Consider the following 23460-nt stretch of genomic DNA (forward strand, 5'->3'; position numbering starts at 1 on the left):
TTGAAAACAGATAAAAAATTATTTGCAAAGCCTAATAAAAGCTACAAATATTCACAAAAGCAATCTTCCTACCTAGCCATATACTCATATGTACTGAACAGAATCAGGTCTGTAAAGACAAGTCTCTTCTGAATCCTTTGTGACTATTCCATTCCAATCTCTTTCCTTTTGTGTGCTGGAATTTTTCAATATTCTTTATTCAGTCTCAACAGGACATGCCCCCTGGTGGAAATGTTCACAAACCTCTGTATAGGATCTCTCCTTAAACGAGCTCAAAGCTCTGTACTTCTGCTTTAACACAGATTGAATTCATGTACTTAATACTTACTTTATCCCCATTAAAGTAACAACTAAGAAAAAAAGTTTTAAAGGCCTAAGGACAACGATAATGGGAAAGGAGACAAGGAATAGAACAGACAAAGGATATCAACCAGGTTTTGGAAACTGGACACCTGGTAACTGACTTCTGCGCAACAGAAAAAGCTGAAACTGCCACAGTTATAAAGCTGCAGTTGCAGGACTTGGAGAAGACCCTCTTAGGGTAGTACTTCTGAAGGAAAAGGTGAACTAAAAACAAAGACCTGAATTAAAGTATGCATCCCCCCAAATATAGCCAAGTAATCGTCCTCCTTGAGTTAGCAAAAGATTTGCAGCCTAGAGTGGTCTACAGAAATTATGGGGAGGGGTGAAGAATTAAGAAGAGAACAGGAAATGTCTTGGTGAAACCAGCATACATACTGAACTTTGATACATCCAGCCCAGTTCTCAAACACTAGGGGAAGATTAGAAAATTCTTTCGTAGGATGCTAATTAACTCCAAGACCGCTGATATTTTGTCAATCTCTTAATGAGAAAAGCCAGTCTGCAACTTTAACTCCTGACAGAAAAGCTGCTACTCAACAAACTGCCCCCCCACACAGTCTCCTAACAGTGCTTAACTCTTTAAGAGTATGAAGGGTTAGGGACTTTCCCAGTGGTCCAGTGGCTAAGACTCATAGCTCCCAATGTTGGGGGCTCAAGCTTGATTCCAGGTCAGGGAACTAGTTCCCACATGCTGCAACTAAAGATCCTGCATGCCACAACAAAGACTGAAGATGCTCTATGATGCAACTAAGAACTGGCACAGCCAAATAAATAAATAAAAATTTTTAAAAAGGATTTTTTAAAAAGGAGTATGAATGGTTAGCCAATGATCACCAAATATTTGAAGTCTTCACTACTAATGTGAGAGAAAGAAAAAAATTAACTACGAAAGGAACAAAGCCAAAAGCAATGCATGAAGAAAGCTTTAAACAAAAAAACTCTAAAATCCTAAAACATTTTATTTTCATGAAACCAGAATAGTCCCTACACCAAAGAAACATTCAAAGGACAACAAACAAATAAACGAACAAACAAAAAGCAAAGCTCCTGGGAATTAAAATGTATAGGAATTTAAGAAAAAAAAATCAATTCACAATTCCAAACATAAAATAGAAATAACACCAAGTAAAAAACTGTAACAAAGACAGAGAGATGGACAACAGGAGAGAGAAATTATCAAAGAAATAATAGTAAATATTTCCCTAAACTGTAGGACATGAATTCCCACACTGAAAGGTCCTGTCAAATACCTAGCAAATGAATTTTAAAAGCTCTACACAAGGTATATCACAGTGGCACTTCAGATCATGAGGAGTAAGACAGGAACCTAAAATTTCTAAAGGGAAAAAACACAGTCACATACAAAGGAAAGAGACGGCATCAGATCTTTTAACAGCAACACATAAGACAGAAAGCCTTCAAAATTGTTTCAACTTTGAATTCTAAATAGACAAGTTACAAAAAGCAGGAGTATAAAAAATATTTGCAGACATGCAAAATTTCAAAAAATGTGTCTCCCACACACCTTCCTGGAAAATCACTGAAGGTTATCCTCTGGTGGCTCTGACGGTAAAGAATCTGCCTATAACTCAAGAGACCCAGGTTTGGTCCCTGGGTTGGAAAGATCTCCTGGAGGAGGAAATGGCAACTCACTCCAGTATTCTTGCCTGGAGAATTCCAGGGCCAGAGGAGCCTAGCCGACTGTAGTCCATGGGGTTGCAAAGAGTTGGACATGACTGAGTGACTAACACACACACACACACACCATCCAACAAAATGAGTAAAACCTGAAAAGAGATGCCATGGGAACCAAGAAATAAGAAATAAGTAAGAGGTAAAGATATGATACAGTGATAAAGGAAAAGACTAGGAAGATAGACATTCTTTGAAATTCAAGATGGGAGCAAGTACAAATCAAAGCAAGACTATGAAGGACTCTAGTACAGAGGTCTCCAAGAATAAAAGTGTTTGGCTGAATTAACAATAGACACAAAACTTTATGCAACAAACAAAAATAAACAGTAAACTTCAAATAAAAAGTTGTTCAAAAATGGAAATGGAGTTACAGTTAAGCATGAATGCTGATTAAACAAAAATTGTAATAAAAAATTTTTAAAAGACTGAGGGACAGGGAGAAGAACATGTAAAATCAATTATAGGTAGGCAACTGATACTACATAAAATTGGAAAAAAAGAATCAAGAAAACAGAATATGCAAAGTACTTGGGAAATGTACATAAAAAGAACAAAGCAAAAGATTAGCTTAAACACTAGATGAAATATCTATGGAGTGAGGACTAGAAGCAGAGAGGTACACAAAAGGATGTTACTTTTTCATTACTATATTTTAAGGTATATGATGTTTTAAAGCTATCTACATTTATTACGCAGATAAAACCAAAAGCCATAAATTTATACTTTGTAACAAAATACCAATGTATTTAAGATATACCTCACTGAAGATACTAAAGGATACACATACTGCCTCATAAGATAAATCACAAAAGTTTCTTACCAGCCATATCATATTATCTGCAATACATATTCCACAAACACTTGTTTTTTCAAATGCCCAATTTTCATCATTCATCAGAAAATCTAAAAGCATACAGTAAAAAGGAAAAAACAGTCCATTCAAAAGAACAAAATAAATCTCCAGAAACTCCCTGAAGAAACACAGGCATCAGATATACTAGAACAAGACTTTAAAACAACTGCCTGCGTATATGCTCAAACAGCTAAAGAGAAATACAAAGAACTAAAGTAAATTTTAAAAACAATACATGAAGAAAGTGAGAACATCCACAAAGTGATAGAAATTATAAAAAGGAACCAAACAAACTCTGGAGTTGAAAAATATAACAACTAAATTCAAAAATTCACTGTAGGGTCAACTACATATTTGAACAAGCAGAAGAAAATCAGGATCAGTGAACTCAAAGATTAGACATTTGAAATCAAGTCTAACGAATAGAAAGAAAAAGAATGAAGAAAGTGAACTGAGCCCAAGGGATTCATGGGACATATCAAATAGATTAATAGGTACATTAAGGAAGTCTCAAGAAGAAAAGAAAGTGGCAAAGGGATTATCTGAAGAAATAATGGCTGCCAAACAAATTCTAAATTTGCCCAAAGATCAACAAATCAACAAATCCAAAAAGCTCAACTAATTCCAGGTAGAATAAACCCAGAGACCCACACCAAGAAACAGAATCAAACTGTTGAAAGAGAGAATCTTCAAAACAGCAAAGAAAAAGAAAATCATCACAATAGAGATCCTCAATAAGAATAGCAGATTTCTCAATAGAAAGTTTGGAAGTCAGAATTCCAGTAGGCTTAAAAGGCTGAGAGAAAAAACTCTCAATTGAGAATCCCACATTTATCAACACTGTCCTTCACATATGAAGGGTAAATTAAGACATTTCCAAATAAACAAAAGCTGAAGGAGTTCCTTATTGTTATGCCTGCCCTACAGGAAAAACTTAAGGGAATTCTTCAGTTGAAATAAAAGGACACTAGACAATAACTAGAAGCTATATGCCTCTGGGAAAGGCAAACACTGGCAAAAATTAAAAATAGTATAATGGTCATTATGGTTTGTAAATCCACTTTTTACTTGCTACAGAATGTAAAAGAGAAGTGCATTAAAAAATCATTATAAATCTGCTAATAGGTACACATCATACACACAAATAACCTCAAAATGACTTAAAGACTTGAGCCTAAGACATGACACCATAAAACTCCTAGAAGTTTTAAACATGGGTAAACATTCCCTGACATAAATTTTAACAATGTTTTCTTAGGTCAGTGTCCAAAAAAAAAACAGAAATAAAAAAGCAAGAGTAAATAAATGGCACCTAATTAAATTTATAAGTTTTACACAACAAAGGAAACCATAGATAAAACAAAAAGACGACCAACAGACTGGGAGAAAATATTTGAAAATTATGTAACCAACAAGGACTTAATTCCCAAAATATACAACCAGTTCATACAACTCAATTAAAAAAAACAAACAAACAAATAACTCAATTAAAAAATGGGCTTGAAAACCTAAATAGGCATTTCCCCAAAGAAGACATGCAGATGGCCAACAGGCACATGAAAAGATGCTCATCATCACTAATTATTAGAGAAATGCAAATCAAAACCACAATGAAGTACCACCCTCATACCAGTCAGAATGGCCATCATCAAAAAGCCTACAAATAACAAGTGCTGGAGGGGATGTGGAGAAAAAGAAAGCCTCCTACACTGTTGGTGGGAACTCAAAACTGATGCAGCCACTATGGAAAATAGTATGGAGGTTCCTCAAAAAAACTAAAACCAGAGTTGCCATATGATCCAGCAATCCCACTCCTGGACATACATCTAGACAAAACTATATAACTGGGGAAAAATACATGCACCCCTAAATTCATAGCAGCACTATTTATAATACCAAGACATGGAAACAATCTAAATGTCAATGGACAGATAAATGGATAAAAATGTGTGAATATACAATGGAATATTACTCAGCTATAAAAAGAATGAAATAATGCCATTTGCAGCAACATGGATGGAGTAAGAGACCATCATATTTAAGTAAACAAAGAAAGAGAATGACAAATACCACACGCTATCACTTATATGTGGAATCTAAACTAAGACACACATGAATATAGCTACAAAACAGAAACAGACTCCAGATCTAGAGAACAGACTTGTGGTTGCCAAGGGAGAGGGGAAGTGAGGGAGGGAATGATTGGGAGCTTGGGATTAGCAGATGCAAACTATTATATACAGCTAGATAAACAACAAGGTCCTATTGTACAGCACATGGACCTACATTCAATATCCTGTGATAAACGATAATGGAAAAGCATATATGTATGTATAACTGAATCATTTTGCTGTATAATAAAAATTAAAACTTATAAATCAACTATGTCAATAAAATTTTAAAATATACGATTATAAAAAATGCATGCACCTAACAACAGAACCTCAAATATATGAAGCAAAAAATGACACAGTTCAAGTGGCTCTACAATAAGAATTGGAGATGTCAACAGAGGACAATAAAGGACAAAAGAACCAAAAAGGAGACTGATAAGGAAAGAGGACCTTAACAATATTATAGAACAAATAGACCTAACAGATATATTCAGAATATTCACCCAACAGGAAGAGAGTACCCATTCTTCTAAGGGAAACACAAACATTCTCTAAGAAAGACCACATGATAGGTCACAAAACAAGTCTTAAACTTTTTCACAAGATAGGAAAAAATACTTTGTGTGGTTTCAATCCAGTGAAATAAAACTAGAAACCAACAACAGAAGGCAAAATGGAAAATTAACACACATATGGAAATTTAACAAAACAATGAATGGGTCAAAATAGAAATTATAAAGGAAACTAAAAATACCTTGAGATCAGCAAAAATGAAGACACAACAGATCAAAATTCACAGGATGCAAAGAAACCAATGCTAAGAGATTTATACCTGTAAACACCTACATTAAAAAAAAAAATCTCAAATCATAACCTAATTATATGCTTTAAGAAACTTGAAAAAGTATAATAAACTACATCCAAAGCTACCAGAAGGAAGGAGTAACAAAGATTAGAGTAGAAATAAGCACAACAGACACAAGAAAAACAGCAGAAAACCACCAACAGAATTAAAAGGTTGGTTCCCTAAGAAGACCAACAAAACTGGTAAGCCTTCACCTAGACTGGCAAAGAAAAAAGAGAAAGAAGACTCAAATGACTAAAACCATAAATAAAAACAGAGATGCCTTTATATATTCACATATAGAACCTGAAATATGAAGTAAACCTGCAGAGGAAGAATAAAAACCCAAATCTTAAATATAGTAATTAAAAAATTAAAATGAGGTTAATACTACTCATTTTACAGAAATAGGAATATAAAAGAATACTATGAACAGTTAAATGCCAACAAACCTGATAAGCTAGATGGACAAATTCCTGGAAACATATGGACTACTAAAACTGAAACAAGAAGAAACAGAAAATCTGTGTAGACCTAGGACAAGTAAGATTTAATTAATAATCCAAAACTTTCTAATAATAAAAAGCCCAGAACAGATGGCTTCACAGATGAATTTTACCAAACATTCAAAGAAGAATTAACACCAATTCTTAAGCTCTTTTGAACCAGTGCAGAGGAAGGAATACCATCTATGAGGCCAGACAGACAGACACCAAAAGAAAACAGGTATGTCTCAACAGCAAACAAAACTTATGGTCACATAAAAACCTGTAGAAAAACGTATACAGCAACTCCGTTTGTAACAGCCAAAAATGGAAGCAAACCCAAACGTCTTTCAATGGATAAACAGAAAACCTGTGCTACATGAATGTAATGGAACACTACTCAGCATAAAGTAGTGTTTATACTACTACCTTTTCATACACAGAACAAACTGAATGAGGCGTTATGGTGAGTGAAAGTAAGTTTCAGAAGGTTATCTAGTGTGTGATTCCACTTAAATGGCATTCTGGAAAAGGTGACAGAGACAGATCAGGGATAGAGATAGTATATGACCACAAAAAGGAAAACACAAGAGAGTTTTCGGTGTGGTCCTGTGTCCTGACTATGGTATATCCTGTATCCTATTCTGCTTCCTGATTGCAGTGCTGGTTAAACAAATCTTTAATTACAATTAGTTGTAACTAATAGAACAGTATACCAAATAAAATGCCAACTTCACTCTAATCATTTAAAAAATTAGAAAACTAAAAAAGCTGCTCATATTCATGTTAAATGACAAAATGCCAGACATGAGCAAAAGGGTAAGGTACGGGGCTTGCCATCTATCTCTTAGAAGTCATCTTCCTCTGAGTTAAACCTCTGAATCCTCTTACTGTTGTTGTGTTAAACCCATTTTGTCCTTTATTTTTACTACTTTTTAAACATTCAGTGACCTCCCTTCACCTTCCCCCACTACCCGGTTGACCCTGAGGTAAGGATGTTTAACCTGTTATATTTCTTCTGCCTTAAGAAAAATAAAGTACCTTTTCTTAATAAATGTTAAGTACAATAATATGCCTAAACAATTTCTTCAGTTATTATAAATTACTATAAAACTGTGTGAAGAAAACAACCATTTAGAATCCATTTACCAAAACAGATTCTCAAACATAAGTTTATATATATATTCCAAAAATTATTTTAGATAAATATTGATCCCAAAAGTCATTGCTTTGGTCACTTCCTAAAACTGTATTTAACACTGGAAAGTGATTTACCAAAAAATATTTTGCTATTCTAGAGCTCTAGTCTATTAAAAGCATTCTTTCATTAATATAAGTCAAAATGATCCTAAAGATTTCTTGGCTGAAATTTCCAAATGAGAATCAAAGTGAACAAATTTCAAAAGATGAACAGATTTCATATCAGCAGTTTCCCCAGGAAATAAAGCAAGCCTTCACCATTAAGAAAGACCTTTAAAGAATTATACCCATTCTCAAAAAAAAAAAAAAGAATTATACCCATTCTCTTGGCTCTAATAAACATGACTTACTTTAATATAGTAATGCCAAAAGAATTATCACTGCCAGGAATTATACACAGGCCAAACAATAAGATTCTGATTAGTGTCACAAAAGATCAAAACATATATCAATTATAAACTTACAGGCATTGACTTGCATTTAGAGTCCCCAAATATAGATTCCAGAATTTCACTGAGTAAATGAGTTCTCCAACTAGTACCCACTCACATGTAAGTGAAATAATTTCAGCCTAAGAAAACTCAGCTGTTTTCTATCTACATGACCTCATTTAAACAGAAGGAGCCTCAAAAATTTGTTTGCAGAGACACATTTAAGTAGAAGAGTAAAAAGCAGGTCTGGGTGACTGGGTGACATTATGCTATCAATTTAAGCATGCTATTACAGAAATAAAAACATGTATTAGATATTAAACAGATCTAATATTAAAATGCAACTAAGTTAGAACCCAAGTGAATCAATACAACTAAAAAATATATGTATGGATTACATATAAACCAACAAACACTATCTAAAGAAAACTAGAACGACCTCAATGAAATGAGGCAGAAACCTCAAATCATTTAAGAGTTATGTTGTAGACAGCATTTCTCCACACCTGGTCTTTTCTTCTGTAAAATGGAAATATGAGTTCTTCCAAATCAAAATACACGTTTAAGAATTGTTTCTATTTCGCAAATAGGTATTTATCCTAGTCCAATAACTAGGAAGCAAATTCCTGTGTTCTCAAGTATTCTGGGGAAAAATAAGTCTTGAAATGCAACTAAAGCAAACCAATTATAAAATGTAAAATGACCCCAATTCTTATATCTATCCAACTGCTATCTACAAAACCATGTGTGATAACTTTTATACTTGGTAATTTCTAAAAACATGCTAATGTGGGTGACATTTCCAACCCAGATGTTCCGTTCTCCAGTCCACATTTTCAAATGCTGGGTCTACTCAAACTATCTCCAATTCAACAGAATCGCAAATAGCCTAGATATCCGTGACACTTATCTAACAAATCAATGCAAGGTACTGTTAATAACAAACAGTCCATCAGCCTGGCACTTTGTGAACCAATAAATATCCAGCAAAGAAACACCATTTATAATTAGTACATACGTTCTTTCCGGTGCTCAACTAAGCCAATAGCCTGCTTTGCTGAACATTTTGCAAACCAATTGTCCCCAAGTAAAACAGTGACTTCATTAGTATGGACGAGTTTTCCTGGCATGAAGGCAAAGGGGCCAAATGGTACCTATTGTTCAAAAAACAAAAAGAGAAGGTCAAAAAAAAATTTTTAAACACTAAAAACTGCATTTTATGAAACAGCATTAAAAGCTTTGTGTGGAGGTCTTTTTAAAAAAATCTCCTAAGAAAAATAAAGTGCCAACTTCATGGACATTTAACATTGTAATTTCACTAGGAAAACCTATAGAAAAAATTTAGGTTAATTTATCAACATAAAAATAAGAAAAGAAATGAGCATATTTACAAAAATAGCTTTCAGAGAAATCAGCATTGCTTCCAAACATATTTATTTTTTGCTCAGTCATAAATCTAAATGAAAGCAAACTAGAAATAAAGTATTAATAAATTGACTTTGATTTTTTTAAACTGAAAATTATTTCTGAGAAAATAGTGTCTTTTGGGGCAAAACAGGAATTAACAAATAAAGAGCTTTAAAAGGTTTACAAATTTTATGAAATATTTGAGCTGATATAATAAAGAACAATATATTTTCAAAATATCTGGTCTAACTTAATTAAGAACTGTCTTCATGAAAAAGCATATTCATGCAAAGAAAGAATCTAATTCAGGGCTCACAAATAGACTGATGTGTCGATATGAAGATCTGAATACTCAAAAAAAATTAGCAGCACCTTTATATATAAAATCAGTGTTCTAGGGTTTAATTCTCCAAGATACATAACATTATGGTCTACTGCTGCTCTGGTTAACAGGAAATGACTACATGCCATATTTCTGTTGTAATTAGTTTGCTAACATAGTAAATTTGCATACCAAATATGTCAAATTTTATGCTAACATTTATGCCATTTATGTCATCATAACATAATTTAATATAAATCTAAAAAAGGAAAAGAATACCAACTATTACCACAATTAGTGCATTATTATAAAGTAAAACAGAAACCTTCCTATGGTAGTTATCTCTGATCTAGTCCAGGGAGTCAACTTGTAAATCAATACACATAAAGCAAAGAAACACCTTTTTACTTTACATAGTTAACATCTTTACAAGAAACAATATTCTACTTTAAAAGAAACACATCAAACATACCATGATATTATAAGACAACTTATCAGGCAAAGTACTGAGTCTTTCTTGAAGAGCATTATAGTCATTATCTACCTTCTTCCTGTTGAAAAAAAAATACCAAATACTAAATTAATACCCAAATTAATGATTCCTCAAGTAGGCTATGTCTCATAAGCTAATCAAAAACCTAATTTCAGCAATTTAAAGATTAAAGTGCTTTTTAATTTTAAAATCGTGTTTTTACAAAATTTAGCAACAGCAGTATTCCACCATACACTTATCAAAGAATTAAGACTCTCAGCTTTCAGATGTAGAACACACATATCTTGAGAATTATTGTTCCCTAAAGTAGAGGATCATCTGAACTAAAGAAAATTTGGAAATTAAGGGAGACAGTGAGTTTGGAGGAAAATGGGTTTAAAATGAAGGAAGAAGAGAGCTGAAAAAAGCTTTTGAGAGAATAAACACTGGTTGTGAAATAGAAATCATCAACACAAAATCTGAGCAGATGCTTCAGTCCGTCCTCCTCAGAAAACTTTGGGTTGAAATGTCTAGAGTCATCAACTCTTCAGTTATTCATACTAATGTCATTGAGGTGAGAGAGAATCAGTCAGGAGCTAGAAGAAATTAGGTAGAGGTACTATAAAAAGTATTACAATTGGGCTTTGGAGTTTATTCCACGCTATATCTCAACAGAGCTACCTGATAAAAGTAATTTCAAACCACCAGAAGATACAACTCTGCAGGAGCAGAAACGGTGACGTTTCCCACACTGGGAACCATACTCAGCTCTCAGCTGCTGGAACTGAACAGCCCTACACTGAACTTCTATCAAGCCTTCTGTGGATACGTGGTTTCCAAAGGGTTCCCTGCTAGGCTGCAGGCTGCAAGCAAAACCAGAGGACTTAAACTTTTTAAAACAGAGGGATGGTTTTCTCAATTTAAAGAAAGTAACAAAAACAAAAACTCACCAATTCAACAAGTAATTTAAAAGAACATGTAGAAATTATCATATTAAAATTAGGATAAATTGCAGTATAATCACTCTCCAGGTAATAAAAGTGACTGTTCATGGAATTGGTTTCAGTTTACTCCTTAGCTCCCCTAAAGCAACAAACATAATTAATAAAAATCATCTCATTTAGTCTTAAAAATATCAAGGAATTTCACATATTTTAATTCATCATAAAAATATTCCTGCAGTAAGTGTCACATCAATATTTTCTTCTTAGAAAAGAGAAAGCAGAAGAAAAATGGAAAAAACTACACATTTAAGAGAAATTAGATCCACTTTATTAAGGAGAGGTAACAATGACCTTAACTGAGGTCTTCTGACCAGTATTCTTTCAAGCAAGCCTTTTCATTTTCTAATGTTCAAGTGTTTTTTAAAAACTTTCCTCTCAAATCCCTTTTTATAAATAAACATAAAATGTCTTTATTTGTTTAAGTCAAAAGTCATCTTTCTGGATACACTTTTATATGAATAAAATGGTAGGAAATTTCAGGAACAGGCCTATATACCAGAAAGAACATGGCTTTGAAGTCAGACCAGAGCATCAATCCCAGCTCCACCATTTAACAAATTAATCCTAGACTTCAATGGTATCTTCAATGGTACAAACCACTGTATCTTTATACTAGGTACAACCTAGTCTCTTCAATGGTACAAAATTGAAATAATACCTATCTCATAGATTCAAAGAGGACTAAATATAAATGGTTTAACACCTTGCTCAGCACTGAACACCTAAATATACTGAGCCTTCAATGACCATGTTCCCATGAAGTATCAAAAACACCAATTCTAAAATTTGAAAGAAAGACTGTATTACCCACTAAGATAATTCCACTGTGTAAAATTCATTCCATTTGATACAAATAGCACAACTTACTTAAAGACAGTATAACTAAACCTAACAACTCAGGAAGCTTTTAGAAACAGGATTGCTGTGAGCAATAAATGGGACAGTTTTGAAGAACTGAAGTGACACAATGCCTGCACACTGTGAACTCATTAAATCTATTATTTATAAATACTAGCAGTTTTACATAAGTAATTTGGCAAATGCTTAGATGATTAATGTTAGTTGCTAAGTTGTGTCCAACTCTTTGCAACTGCATGGACTATATAGCCCACCAGGCTGCTCTGTCCATGGGATTTCCCAAGCAAGAATACTCAAGTGGGTGGCCATTTCCTTCTCCAGGGGATCTCCCCCATCCAGGGATCAAATCCAGGTCTCCTGCACTGCAGGCAGATTCTTTACCATCTGAGCCACCAAGGAAGCCCTAAATGTTCCTACAATTGTTAAAAAGCTAATACTGAAGTTGGCATTCAATATGTACTATTTTAGTAAACACACCTGAAAAGGGGGGCAGATTTCTAACAAAACATCTCTTTTATATATTAAAAGAACAGAAGATTGTCAATCAAAGACACTATTAAGAGGTCAATGTCAGTATTCTAAAGTATATTCAGTTTTAAACTAAATCAATAATTATCTCTAGAAGAAAAAAACTGTGGCCATATTGGAGAACAGTTTAAGATCAGAGTTGTTACTTCTAAATTTTGAATTGTTTTCTAAAAATACAAAAAGAAAGGAGAAGATAATTTTAAAAACAGCTCATGCAGAAATCCTTTTTGAAGGGAGGCAAGTAGAGTCCAACAGTGCCACTGGAAGAGATTACGGCTTGAGGAACTCTCTCCCTGAAATTCCCAGTAGAGGAAATATTCAGGATCAAGTGCCTAGTCAAACAGTTATCTCCAAATAGTCCCTCCTCTAATACTTCAGGCTTAAAAAAAAATCCCATAAAAGATCACAAAGCCTATACAGCAGAAAACACAAAATGACTCTAAGATGTAATGTGTTAGGGAAGGTATCTTTGTACCAAAATCTGAATAAACTTTTTTCTCTTTTACTACTCAGAAATATATAACTAAATTTTTGGAGACTGTAAAATATGTAGTCAAAGAAGCCAACTGCTTAACTTTTTTTCAGATGAAAATAAAATCCAGATGTAGTTAGGATAAATCTCTCAAGCCTACTTATTTATTCTGTTACTAGATAAGACTTCCTTGTTTGGTTTCACCATATCTGATCCTTACAGATTAGGTTCAACCTTCAATTCTTAAAAGAATTACCCAATAAATAAGATTTAATTTGCATCAAACATCTTCATACATGTTACTTAGAGAAAATAAGAACTAAAGCACTGTTATATGGCATAGAAGAAACTTTTATAATCTTCTTTTAAATCTTGCTAATCAGCCTTCTGAAACACAACTAAGGTTTTTATTAAAAAGCAGCAGCAAAAAAGGACATAACTACAAACTAGTCTTAACCTTAAGGATGAAGATCAGGATAGATCTCATGAGAAATATCTTGCTTTCATAAGACTGTAAAAAGCATGAGAGCACAAGTTAAATTAACATGTACATTCAAGTATTTACAGGTGAAGTATGCAGATGTCCACAATTTACTTTGAAACGCATCATAAAAAATGGACTAAGGGTTGAGATATGGATAGCTATGTGATCAAGGTTCATCTATATAATTCTTTCAATTTTTCTGTATGTTTGAAGATTTCCATAATAGAATATTAAAAAGGAGATGGGAGAAATATGAAGGGAACTCTTTAACCCTCTCCTTAAATGCATGATAAAAAAGAAAACCTTTGTAAAGCAAAAGAAAAAAGTTCTACATCCCATGTTTGAGGCAAGTGAGTAAAGACTCCAATTTCTAGCTTTCAATAGTAAAAACAGAAAATAAAACAATTCACTGAAACAAAATTTGTTCATTTTTCTCTTTAAAGTATGAAGTTGTAATAGGCAGAAAGTATTGACATTAAGCCCATTTAAAAAGAAAAAAACCTCCTATCATTCTCTTTACCTACTATCCTAAACAAAAAAGGAGAAAACACCAAGAGAGGCTTAAAGGGGAAAACAGGAAAGGGCTTTTACATTAATGCTAGTATCTAGGTTGATTTGGGGTAGAATTAATTCTTTTCTTGTTTGTTAATTTAAGAAATTATAAAACCCAAAGATTTTGGAATATATATACAATTTTCTTTAGAATGATTCTTAGTCCATCATACCCACTCTGGAATGTCCTATTAAGCATCCAAGAAACCTTTGTTTCAATTCAATTCACCATTTATTGAGCGCCTGCTCTGCAACCAAGCCTTATGCCATATGCTGCAGGGATCATCACTCAAATATAGCATGTCTTTTTTCCTTTTTTTTTTTTGGCAATGCTTCTCTGTCTTGATGGATGCCTGGGTTTTTAACCTCAAAAATTAAGAAAACAGAGGAATGCTGAATTCAGGCATGGTAAAGAGAGAAATTTTCTCATTTCTAAAGAATAGGATGACTGATTTTTTTAAAGTATCCTCTTAAACAGCATAAACAAATTATCAAGGTTATGCTAAGCAATAAAAACATTCTTGAAAGAAGGGTCTACATTGCTGTGCCTTCTGTAATTGATGGGAAGTACACTTTTAACCATTTAAAAGTATCTGTACTAAATCAATAGCATTATTTTAAAATGGTCATGGTAAAACAAATTACTAGTAAGATAAATGACATCTACTACAAAATTAAGGCAATATGGTCACATATTCCTTTATCTCAACTCATACCTAGGAGACATATCAGAAGATGCTGATGAAATAATCCAGGTTCTTTATATTTTATGAGTCCATGAGAAAACTTTATTTTTAGAATAGATGAACATAAATATAAAAACTTAATAATTTTTCAGAAGTTTAATGAAACAAAGTTATCTAAGAAGAGACAGATGCATCTAACATTCTACTGCTGCTACTGCTTAGTCACTCAGCCGTGTCTGACTCTTGCAACCCCATGGACTGCGGCCCGCCAGGCTCCTCTGTCCATGAGGATTCTCCAGGCAAGAATCCTGGAGTGGATTGCCGTGCCCTCCTCCAGGGGATCGTCCCAACCCAGAGTTCGAACCCAGGTCTCCTGCACTGCAGGCCGATTCTTTACCATCTGAGCCACCAGGGAAGTCTTAACCTTCTACTAGATTTCTTCAATTTAAGTTTTCAGCAATGAGACAAGAGAGTACAATGAACATACACAGCAAAGGTGGGACAGGGGAATTTGTTTGTGCCCCATACCAATAACCCAGAGAAGGCAATGGCAACCCACTCCAGGACTCTTGCCTGGAAAATCCCATGGACAGAAGAGCCTGGTAGGCTGCAGTCCATGGGGTCCTAAAGAGTTGGACACAACTAGCAACTTCACTTTCACTTTTCACTTTCATGCATTGGAGAAGGAAATGGCAACCCACTCCAGGGTTCTTGCCTGGAGAATCCCAGGGACGGCAGAGCCTGGTGGGCTGCCACCTATGGGGTCACACAGAGTTGGACACAACTGAAGCGACTTAGCAGCAGCAGCAGCATACCAATAACCATGCACATGTAACTTGAGATTTATCAGTTACCACAGGTGCCTGTTTCTTTATCAACCTTCTTTTGCTCTATGAATAAAATGAGATGTGAATTCAACATAAGAAAGTTTAGAAGTTACAAAAACACATTACTCTATGTGTATATGAAAGAAATGCCCTCAAAGTGCCCAACTGCTTTAGGTGATGAGTTTACAGGTAATTTTTATTTTATTTTCTAAATTTTCTACAACTGATACATATTTCTATAACAAATCGAAAGAAGGAACTTTTAAGAAAAGATGACTTTAGATATGTTAAGTTTATAACTGACTTAAGCTTTGAATATTTGCATCAGTTTCTACTTAGTCTAACATAATTTGTAAGTTTTGTCATTTCAACTTGTTTTCTATATTTTATTTCTAAATTACATTTTAGAAAAAAGTAAACTGTTGTGTGCTGTTTTCTTAGAACAGTGACTCATAACTCTTTATGGCTACTGACACCTATGAAAAACTGATAAAACCTCGAGATCCCTTCCTCATAAAAAGGCCCTATATTTTGCATAAATTTCAATAGAAGCCCACTCGTAAATCCCTTGAGGTTACTATTTCTTTCAAGAGGTCTTATATGAGTAAAAAAAACAGCAGTCCTGGCCAGGTATTTGTACCCAGCAAATACTTAAATTTCTCAAAATTATTTTTAACTAGTTCCATTTAAATTTTTTTTAAAAAATGGGAAAACTGTCACCAATTTGGTCAAGAGTTCAAAATAAATTAGTAAAAACATTAAATTGTACACAAGTCCAATTTTTTTTACAACTTACATTTCCCTTAATCGTACACTGATACCAACACCTCCTTTGGTCTTCAGTGCATTAGAATTTAGACTTTTGTATCTCAAAAACAAAGGCTTCCCAGGTGGCACTAGTGGTAAAGAATCTGCCTGCCAACGCAGGAGAAGCAAGAGACACGGGTTTGATCCCTGGGTCAGGAAGATCCCCTGGAGTAGGAAATGGAAACCCACTCCAGTATTCTTGCCTGGAAAATCCCATGGACAGAGGAGCCTAGTGGGCTACAGTCCATGGGGCCACAAACAGTCAGACACAACTGAGCAACTAAGTACACATATTTCAAAAGAGCATGAACTCATGAGTGATCCACCTCTCAGTCAAGCAGTACTGATGCAATATTTAACCTTCATCCTCACACAGTGCTCTGTGCTTGAAAGTTTTATTGTATGCTGCTCTCATTGTATAAAAAAATAAGCAAAAATGAATGGAAAATGAAAAAACTCAGAATGCAAAGAAGTGTAGTTTTCAAACCTAATACGGTTAACACAAAGATGAAAAATCACGAGGTAGCCAAATCAAATTGAAATGTAGCCTCAATCAGATATAACAAAGTACTCACTGGACTTAAGCTGATTCTGAAAAACTGTGAACCAAATAAAGTATATGGACACTGGAAATACATCATCAAAGACTATGTTCTAAATGATGAGATGTCACTAGGGATTCTTTTTATAATACTTTATAATACTCTCTGGGAGAAAAAAAATTCCCCTATAACATATAATTTTGCCTTTTATTTTCAGAAATGCTTTAGGTATCAAACTAGTGTGGTTTTTCAAAAAAAAGACATAAAGGCTAGGCAGGGGACTCCTAGAAGTAACAAATTGCAATTACAGTTTACAAATCATTAACTCTTTTAAAAGAAAAAAGCCTTACCCATTTACAACTTGACGTTAGTGACATAAACACACATATAGAATTAAAAAGCTGAAAGAAACAAAGCAAAATGTTCTAAAGAGAGGGAGAGAATTAGCTTCTCCTCAGAATTATGAGAAAATGTACCTTTAATTCTTTTCTCATCTCAACCTTTTTATAAATGTTTTCATTTTCTATGCAGAATAAAAAATTTAATACAGATTTTATTTCTTAAAAAATCATTCTTAAAACATTCAACTTGAATATTTTTTGGGGGGGAATTGATCTTAATTTGCTTTGAAATATCACACACAAGAATTTCAAAACTTACTTATTAACATCCCAACACATGACATCAGAAAAAAAAAAAGTATTTTTTTGGTCCAGTTTCCCTTGAAAAATAACAAATGTCACGTCTGCTTTACAATCTCCCTCTCAAAGTTCAAAAGCTTCAGAATTTTTATGTCCAAATTTATTTTCCAAAATTAAACATCTGAGCAATATAAAGGAGCTTATCTAATGTTTTCATTTAAGTCTGCTTCAGGTAATTTCATAGATACCTTTACTTAATACTTAAAACTCTCTTAAGATAATCTGCAGTAAACAAGACTTTTTTTTAGCAATTCACATGCATATAACTTATGATTACAATGCCTAACATATAGATGATTTCTATGTGCTAGGCATCACATACCATATTTCATTTAATTCTCACAGATCAACACAGGTAATGAGACTTCTTTTTTCTGTGGAATGTGTTCAACAGAAGTCACCTATAGTGCACTAAAAATGACCATAAATTTGTTGTCAACCCACTCACCAACAAATGGAGTCCATTTCCCCACCCTCTGAATTTGGTCTAGTTTTATGAGTTCCTTTGACCAACAAAATGTGACCTGGCAGCTTCCATTCTTGCTGCTCGTGTAGCACCATATAAAGTAAGCCAGATAAAAAGAGCACACGGAAAGTGAGGCCCAGCTAAGCGTCACACACTAGCCACCAGACTTGGGGGTGAGGCCATTTTGGGGCTGCAACCACACGAGTGAGTCCAAACAAAATCAGCAGAAAACAATACAGGTAAGTTCAGTCCAATATGCACAACCAAAGAACATTATACAGGCAAATGGTTGTTGTCAGTACACTTTGGAGTAATTGTATTAAAGAATAAAAAAAAAATGGATACAATAGCTTAGCAAGGATGTATTTTGAGTTGTAGAAATCATACTCTGTCCTGTGGTCATTATTTATTTTTAAAAAAATAATACCAAAAACTATTTGGTAAAAAAAAAAATTAGACACTTGACACACCATGTAGTTCATAGGAACAAAATTAAGTAGTTAACCATTGATTAAAAACAATCTCAAAAGTATAGTATTACATAGTGTAATGAACAGTGTACAGTTTGACTGCACTTTAATCAGAGTGGGAGTATAATATATATAAACATATGTAAGAATATACACATACATATACATGCATGCATACATATATACAAACATACACCCCTTGGGCAAGTAATTTCTGCAAAGATTTGCAAGGAACATTTACCAAGAAGAGAAGTGAGATTTTCAAGACAAGAGGGAAACTACATACCATTTATACCCTTTTGTACTTCTTAAAGTTTGAACCATATAAATATCAGTTCAGTTCAGTCACTCAGTCATTCAACTCTTTGTGACCCCATGGACTGCAGCACGCGAAGCTTCCCTGTCCATCACAAACTCCTGGAGCCTGCTCAAACTCATGTTCATCGAGTCAGTGATGCCATCCAACCATCTCATCCGCTGTCATCCCCTTCTCCTCCTGCCTTCCATCATTCCCAGCATCAGGGTCTTTTCCAATGAGTCAGGTCTTTGCATCAGGTGGCCAAAGTACTGGAGATTCAGCTTCAGCATCAGTCCTTCCAATGAATATTCAGTACTGGTTTCCTTTAGGTTGACTGGTTTGATCTCCTTGCAGTCCAAGGGGCTCTCAAGAGTCTTCTCCAACACCACAATTCAAAAGCATCAGTTGTTCAGTGCTCAGCTTTCTTCACAGTCCAACTCTCACACCCATACATGACTACTGGAAAAATCGTAGCCTTGACTAGACAAACCTTAGTTGGAAAAGTAATGTCTCTGCTTTTTAATATGCTGTCTAGGTTTGTCATAGCTCTTCTTCAAAGGCACAAGCATGTTTTAATTTCATGGCTGCAGTCAACATCTGTAGTGATTTTGGAGCCCAAGAAAATAAAGTCTCTCACTGTTTCCATTGTTTCCCCATCTATTTGCCATGAAGTGATAGGACTGGATGCCATGATCTTCATTTTTTGAATGTTGACTTTTAAGCCAACTTTTTCACTTTCCTCTTTCATCAAGAGGCTCTTTAGTTCCTCTTTGCTTTCTGCCACAATGGTGGTGTTATTTGCATATCTGAGGCTATTGATATTTCTTCCAGCAATCTTGATTTCAGTTTGTGCTTCATCCAGCGTGGCATTTCACGTGATGTACTCTACATATAAGTTAAATAAGCAGGGTGACAATATACAGTCTTGACATACACCTTTGTAAATTTGGAACCAGTCGGTTGTTCTCTATCTGTTGCTTCTTGACCTGCATACAGATTTCTCAGAAGGCAGGTCAGGTGGTCTGGTATTCCCATCTCTTTAAGAATTTTCCACAGTTTGTTGTGATGCACACACTCAAAAGCTTTAGTGCAGTCAATGAAGCAGAAATTTTTCTGGAACTCTCTTGCTTTTTCAATGATTCTACAGATGTTGGCAATTTGATCTCTGGTTCCTCTGACTTTTCTAAATCCAGCTTGAACATCTGGAAGTTCTCAGTTCACATACTGTTGAAGCCTAGCTTGGAGAATTTTGAGCATTACTTTGCTAGCATGTGAGATGAGTGCAATTGTGCGGTAGTTTGAGCATTCTTTGGGATTGCCTTTCGTAGGGGTTTTAATGAAAACTGACCTCTTCCAGTCCTGTGGCCACTGCTGAGGTTTCCAAATTTGCTGGCATATTGAGTGCAGCACTTTCACAGCGTCATCTTTTAGGATTTGAAATAGATCAGCTGGAATTCCATCAATTCCACTAGCTTTGTTCCTAACGACGCTTCCTAAGGCCCACTTGACTTCGCATTCCAGGATGTCTGGCTCTAGGTGAGTGATCCCACCATCGTGGTTATCTGGGTCATTAAAATCTCTTTTGTATAGTTCTTCCCTGTGTATTCTTGCCACCTCTTCTTAATATCTTCTGCTTCTGTTAGGTCCATATCGTTTCTGTCCTTTATTGTGCCCATCTGTGCATGAAGTGTTCCCTTGGTATCTCTAATTTTCTTGAAGAGATCTCTATAGTCTTTCCCATTCTAATGTTTTCCTCTATTTCTTTGCATTGATCACTGAGGAAGGCTTTCTTATCTCTCCTTGCTATTCTTTGGAACTTTGCATTCAGATAGGTATCTCTTTCCTTTTCTCCTTTGCCTTTCACTGCTCTTCTTTTCTCAGTTATTTGTGAGGGCTCCTCAGACAACCATTTTGTCTTTTTCATTTCTTTTTCTTGGGGATGTTCTTGATCACCACCTCCTGGGCAATGTTAGGAACCTCAGCCCATAGTTCTTCAGGCGCTGTTGTCTATCAAATCTAATCTCTTAAATCTATTTGTCACTTCCACTATATAATTGTAAGGGATATGATTTAGGTCATATCTGAATGGTCTAGTGGTTTCCCCCACTTTCTTCAATTTAAGTCTGAATTTGGCAATAAGGAGTTCATGATCTGAGCCACAGTCAGCTCCCAGTCTTGTTTTTGCTAACTGTAGAGAGCTTCTCCATCTTGCTTTGAAAAGAATATAATCAATGTGTTTCAGTATTGACTACCTGGTGATGTCCAGGTGTAGAGTCGTGATTTCAAATATTTTAACTTACAATTTAAAAAGTTAATATGGAATCTTTATGTCTCTAAGATGTATACTAAAATATGTCCACATGGAATGATATGCTTCAGATTCATGCCAAAAGAGTTGAGAGGTGGGGGAAGAGGGTAGGATACACTATTTTAAAAGGAAACAAACAGTTCAGATGAAGCCATGAGTTGATAATCATTGAAGCAGAGTGGTGGATACATGTGGGTTCAGTACACAACTATGTCACCCTTTGAAACTCTTCATAATGAAAGTTTTTTTGAACACAATAAAAGCTTAACAATACCACTCAGTAAACCATCTCTCCATCACGATAAAAGAAGATAATGGTGTTAACACAAAATATTCAAGAATATTTACAAAGCTTTGGAGTGTTTTTGGTTTTTCCTTCTTTCTTCATCTAACAATGAGTTTAAAACTTTTCAAAAAAGATTTCAGAGTTACTGTACTTATTAAGGGCCAGTCTGGATAGACTATAGATATTATCTCACACTTGATCATCAAGTTAATCACTTTACAAGAAGAAAACTTAAGAATCTTCGTAATTCACCCAAGGTGACAATGTTAGAAAATGACAGAATTCCAACATAGGTCTGTGCCTCCAAACCCCTCCATGCTCTTTAGGAAAGAATTAAAAGGATAAAAAATCACAAATAATCTACAGAGTTATCAGCCCCAAATTGATCAAACACTAGGAAGTACACTGACATTTTAATGAGAAAATAGTGTATGGATTTTACAATGCCTTATTTCCTGAAAGAATTACATGGAAAAAAAGACTACCTAAAAATTTTCTTAAATCTTCACTAAACTGAAAACCACTAGTAGCTCTAAAAATGTTACACAAATTCTCAACTATTAGGCTCAAACATTTCCTGTTTATCTGTTATTATTTAAACGAATACTATAAATGTCTAAGTAAACCAAAGTTCTGGGATCTGACTTAATTTTCTCGAAGAGATTTCTGGGGGCAGATGACATTGCTCTGGACCATTTTTACTCCTTCTTTTCTATAAATATTTTTATTTTGTGCCCTACATTTAAAATAAATAGGATTATCTTTGAATGGTAATATTCTAATTCATTACTCTTCCCTTTAAGAATTTTTTAAAACTGTACAAACAAACATAAACATCACTAGCCTAAGACAACACTTAAAAAAATCACATATTTTGCTCCTCCTTATTATATTGGTATGTACTCATAAAGAAGGGGAACTTAGTTACATGAATTGTATTTTAGACTATAATAACACCAAAGGTTAGTGAAAAGCAACATGCTTTTAAAAGCAGTGCATGAGACACCCTTAAAAATAATTCGTCTCTGTTTTGCTTCCTATCTCTAACCAACTAGCACAAAATTATTGTGATTTCCCTGTTTAGTGTCCAACTATGAATTTCTCCAGGGGTCCCTAACCTCTGAGATCTACTGCTTGATGAATTGTGGTGGAACTAATGTAATAATAATAAAGTATACCACACATGTAATGCATTTGAATCATCCCAAAACGACTCCTCCTACCCCTGCTGCTGCTGCTGCTAAGTCACTTCAGTCGTGTCCGACTCTGTGCAACCCCATAGACAGAAGTCCACCAGGCTCCCCCATCCCTCCTATCCCTAGTACATGGAAGAACTGTCTCCCACGAAACGGATCCCCAGGGCCAAGAAGGCTGGGGACTGCTGACTCTCTCCACAGCAGGGCCTTCCAACTCCAAAGAGCAGGATAATGCTGGCATGTGGCAGAAACTCAACCATTGTTTCTGGAATTAAGATAATAAAAACATCACAAGAATTCCACAGCACTCCCCAATAGCAATTTCCTGGCTTTCAGAGGAATGGAGACACTTGGTTTCAGTTTTTTAATGTAATAAATTGGTGAATTCACTGGCCATTTGGATTCCAGCAATATCAGATCCTCATTAAAAACAAACATAAAAGTCTGTTTCCTGAGCCATATTAAAAATAATTCAGAGAAAAATGCAAATTAACTGGAAAAATTATTTTAATTGTTTAACATGTAGATAAGGTACTATATTACTTTAAGATATGTGGAGGCAAATATGCTAAGCTTTGTAGTTTGGAGCTACAGAAAATCTGGAAACTGAGACCAAGATTCATATGCATCTGCTCTGATGTAAATGACACATTTCTGTCTATCAATGTGTACCAGGCTTGGGTAATGCTATACAGTACTTCTAAAAATGCTGTACATAACTATATGGTACGTGTAAAAACGTTATACATAAAATAATCATATATTTGGTCTTTATTCAAAAACTTATTA

The 23460-nt window shown here is 34.6% G+C and overlaps 1 protein-coding gene across 3 annotated transcripts in view; it reads right to left on the minus strand.

Annotated features, from left to right (window-relative positions):
- The window catches only part of URI1 (URI1 prefoldin like chaperone), a 59696-nt gene that overhangs the window by 14354 nt on the left and 21882 nt on the right, over positions 1-23460 (minus strand). For 2 of the 3 annotated variants that reach the window (XM_043435570.1, XM_043435569.1), the window contains exons 3-4: positions 10187-10265; positions 9004-9139 (exon numbers count right to left, since the gene is read on the minus strand). In XM_043435570.1, coding sequence (XP_043291505.1) covers positions 9004-9139; positions 10187-10265 — 215 coding nt within the window. Of the gene's footprint in view, positions 1-9003; positions 9140-10186; positions 10266-11136; positions 11270-23460 lie in introns of all 3 variants that reach the window. The other variant, XM_043435571.1, reaches the window with a different exon arrangement.

This window comes from Cervus canadensis, chromosome 18 (assembly GCF_019320065.1).
Source record: "Cervus canadensis isolate Bull #8, Minnesota chromosome 18, ASM1932006v1, whole genome shotgun sequence".
Taxonomy (NCBI): Eukaryota; Metazoa; Chordata; class Mammalia; order Artiodactyla; family Cervidae; genus Cervus; species Cervus canadensis.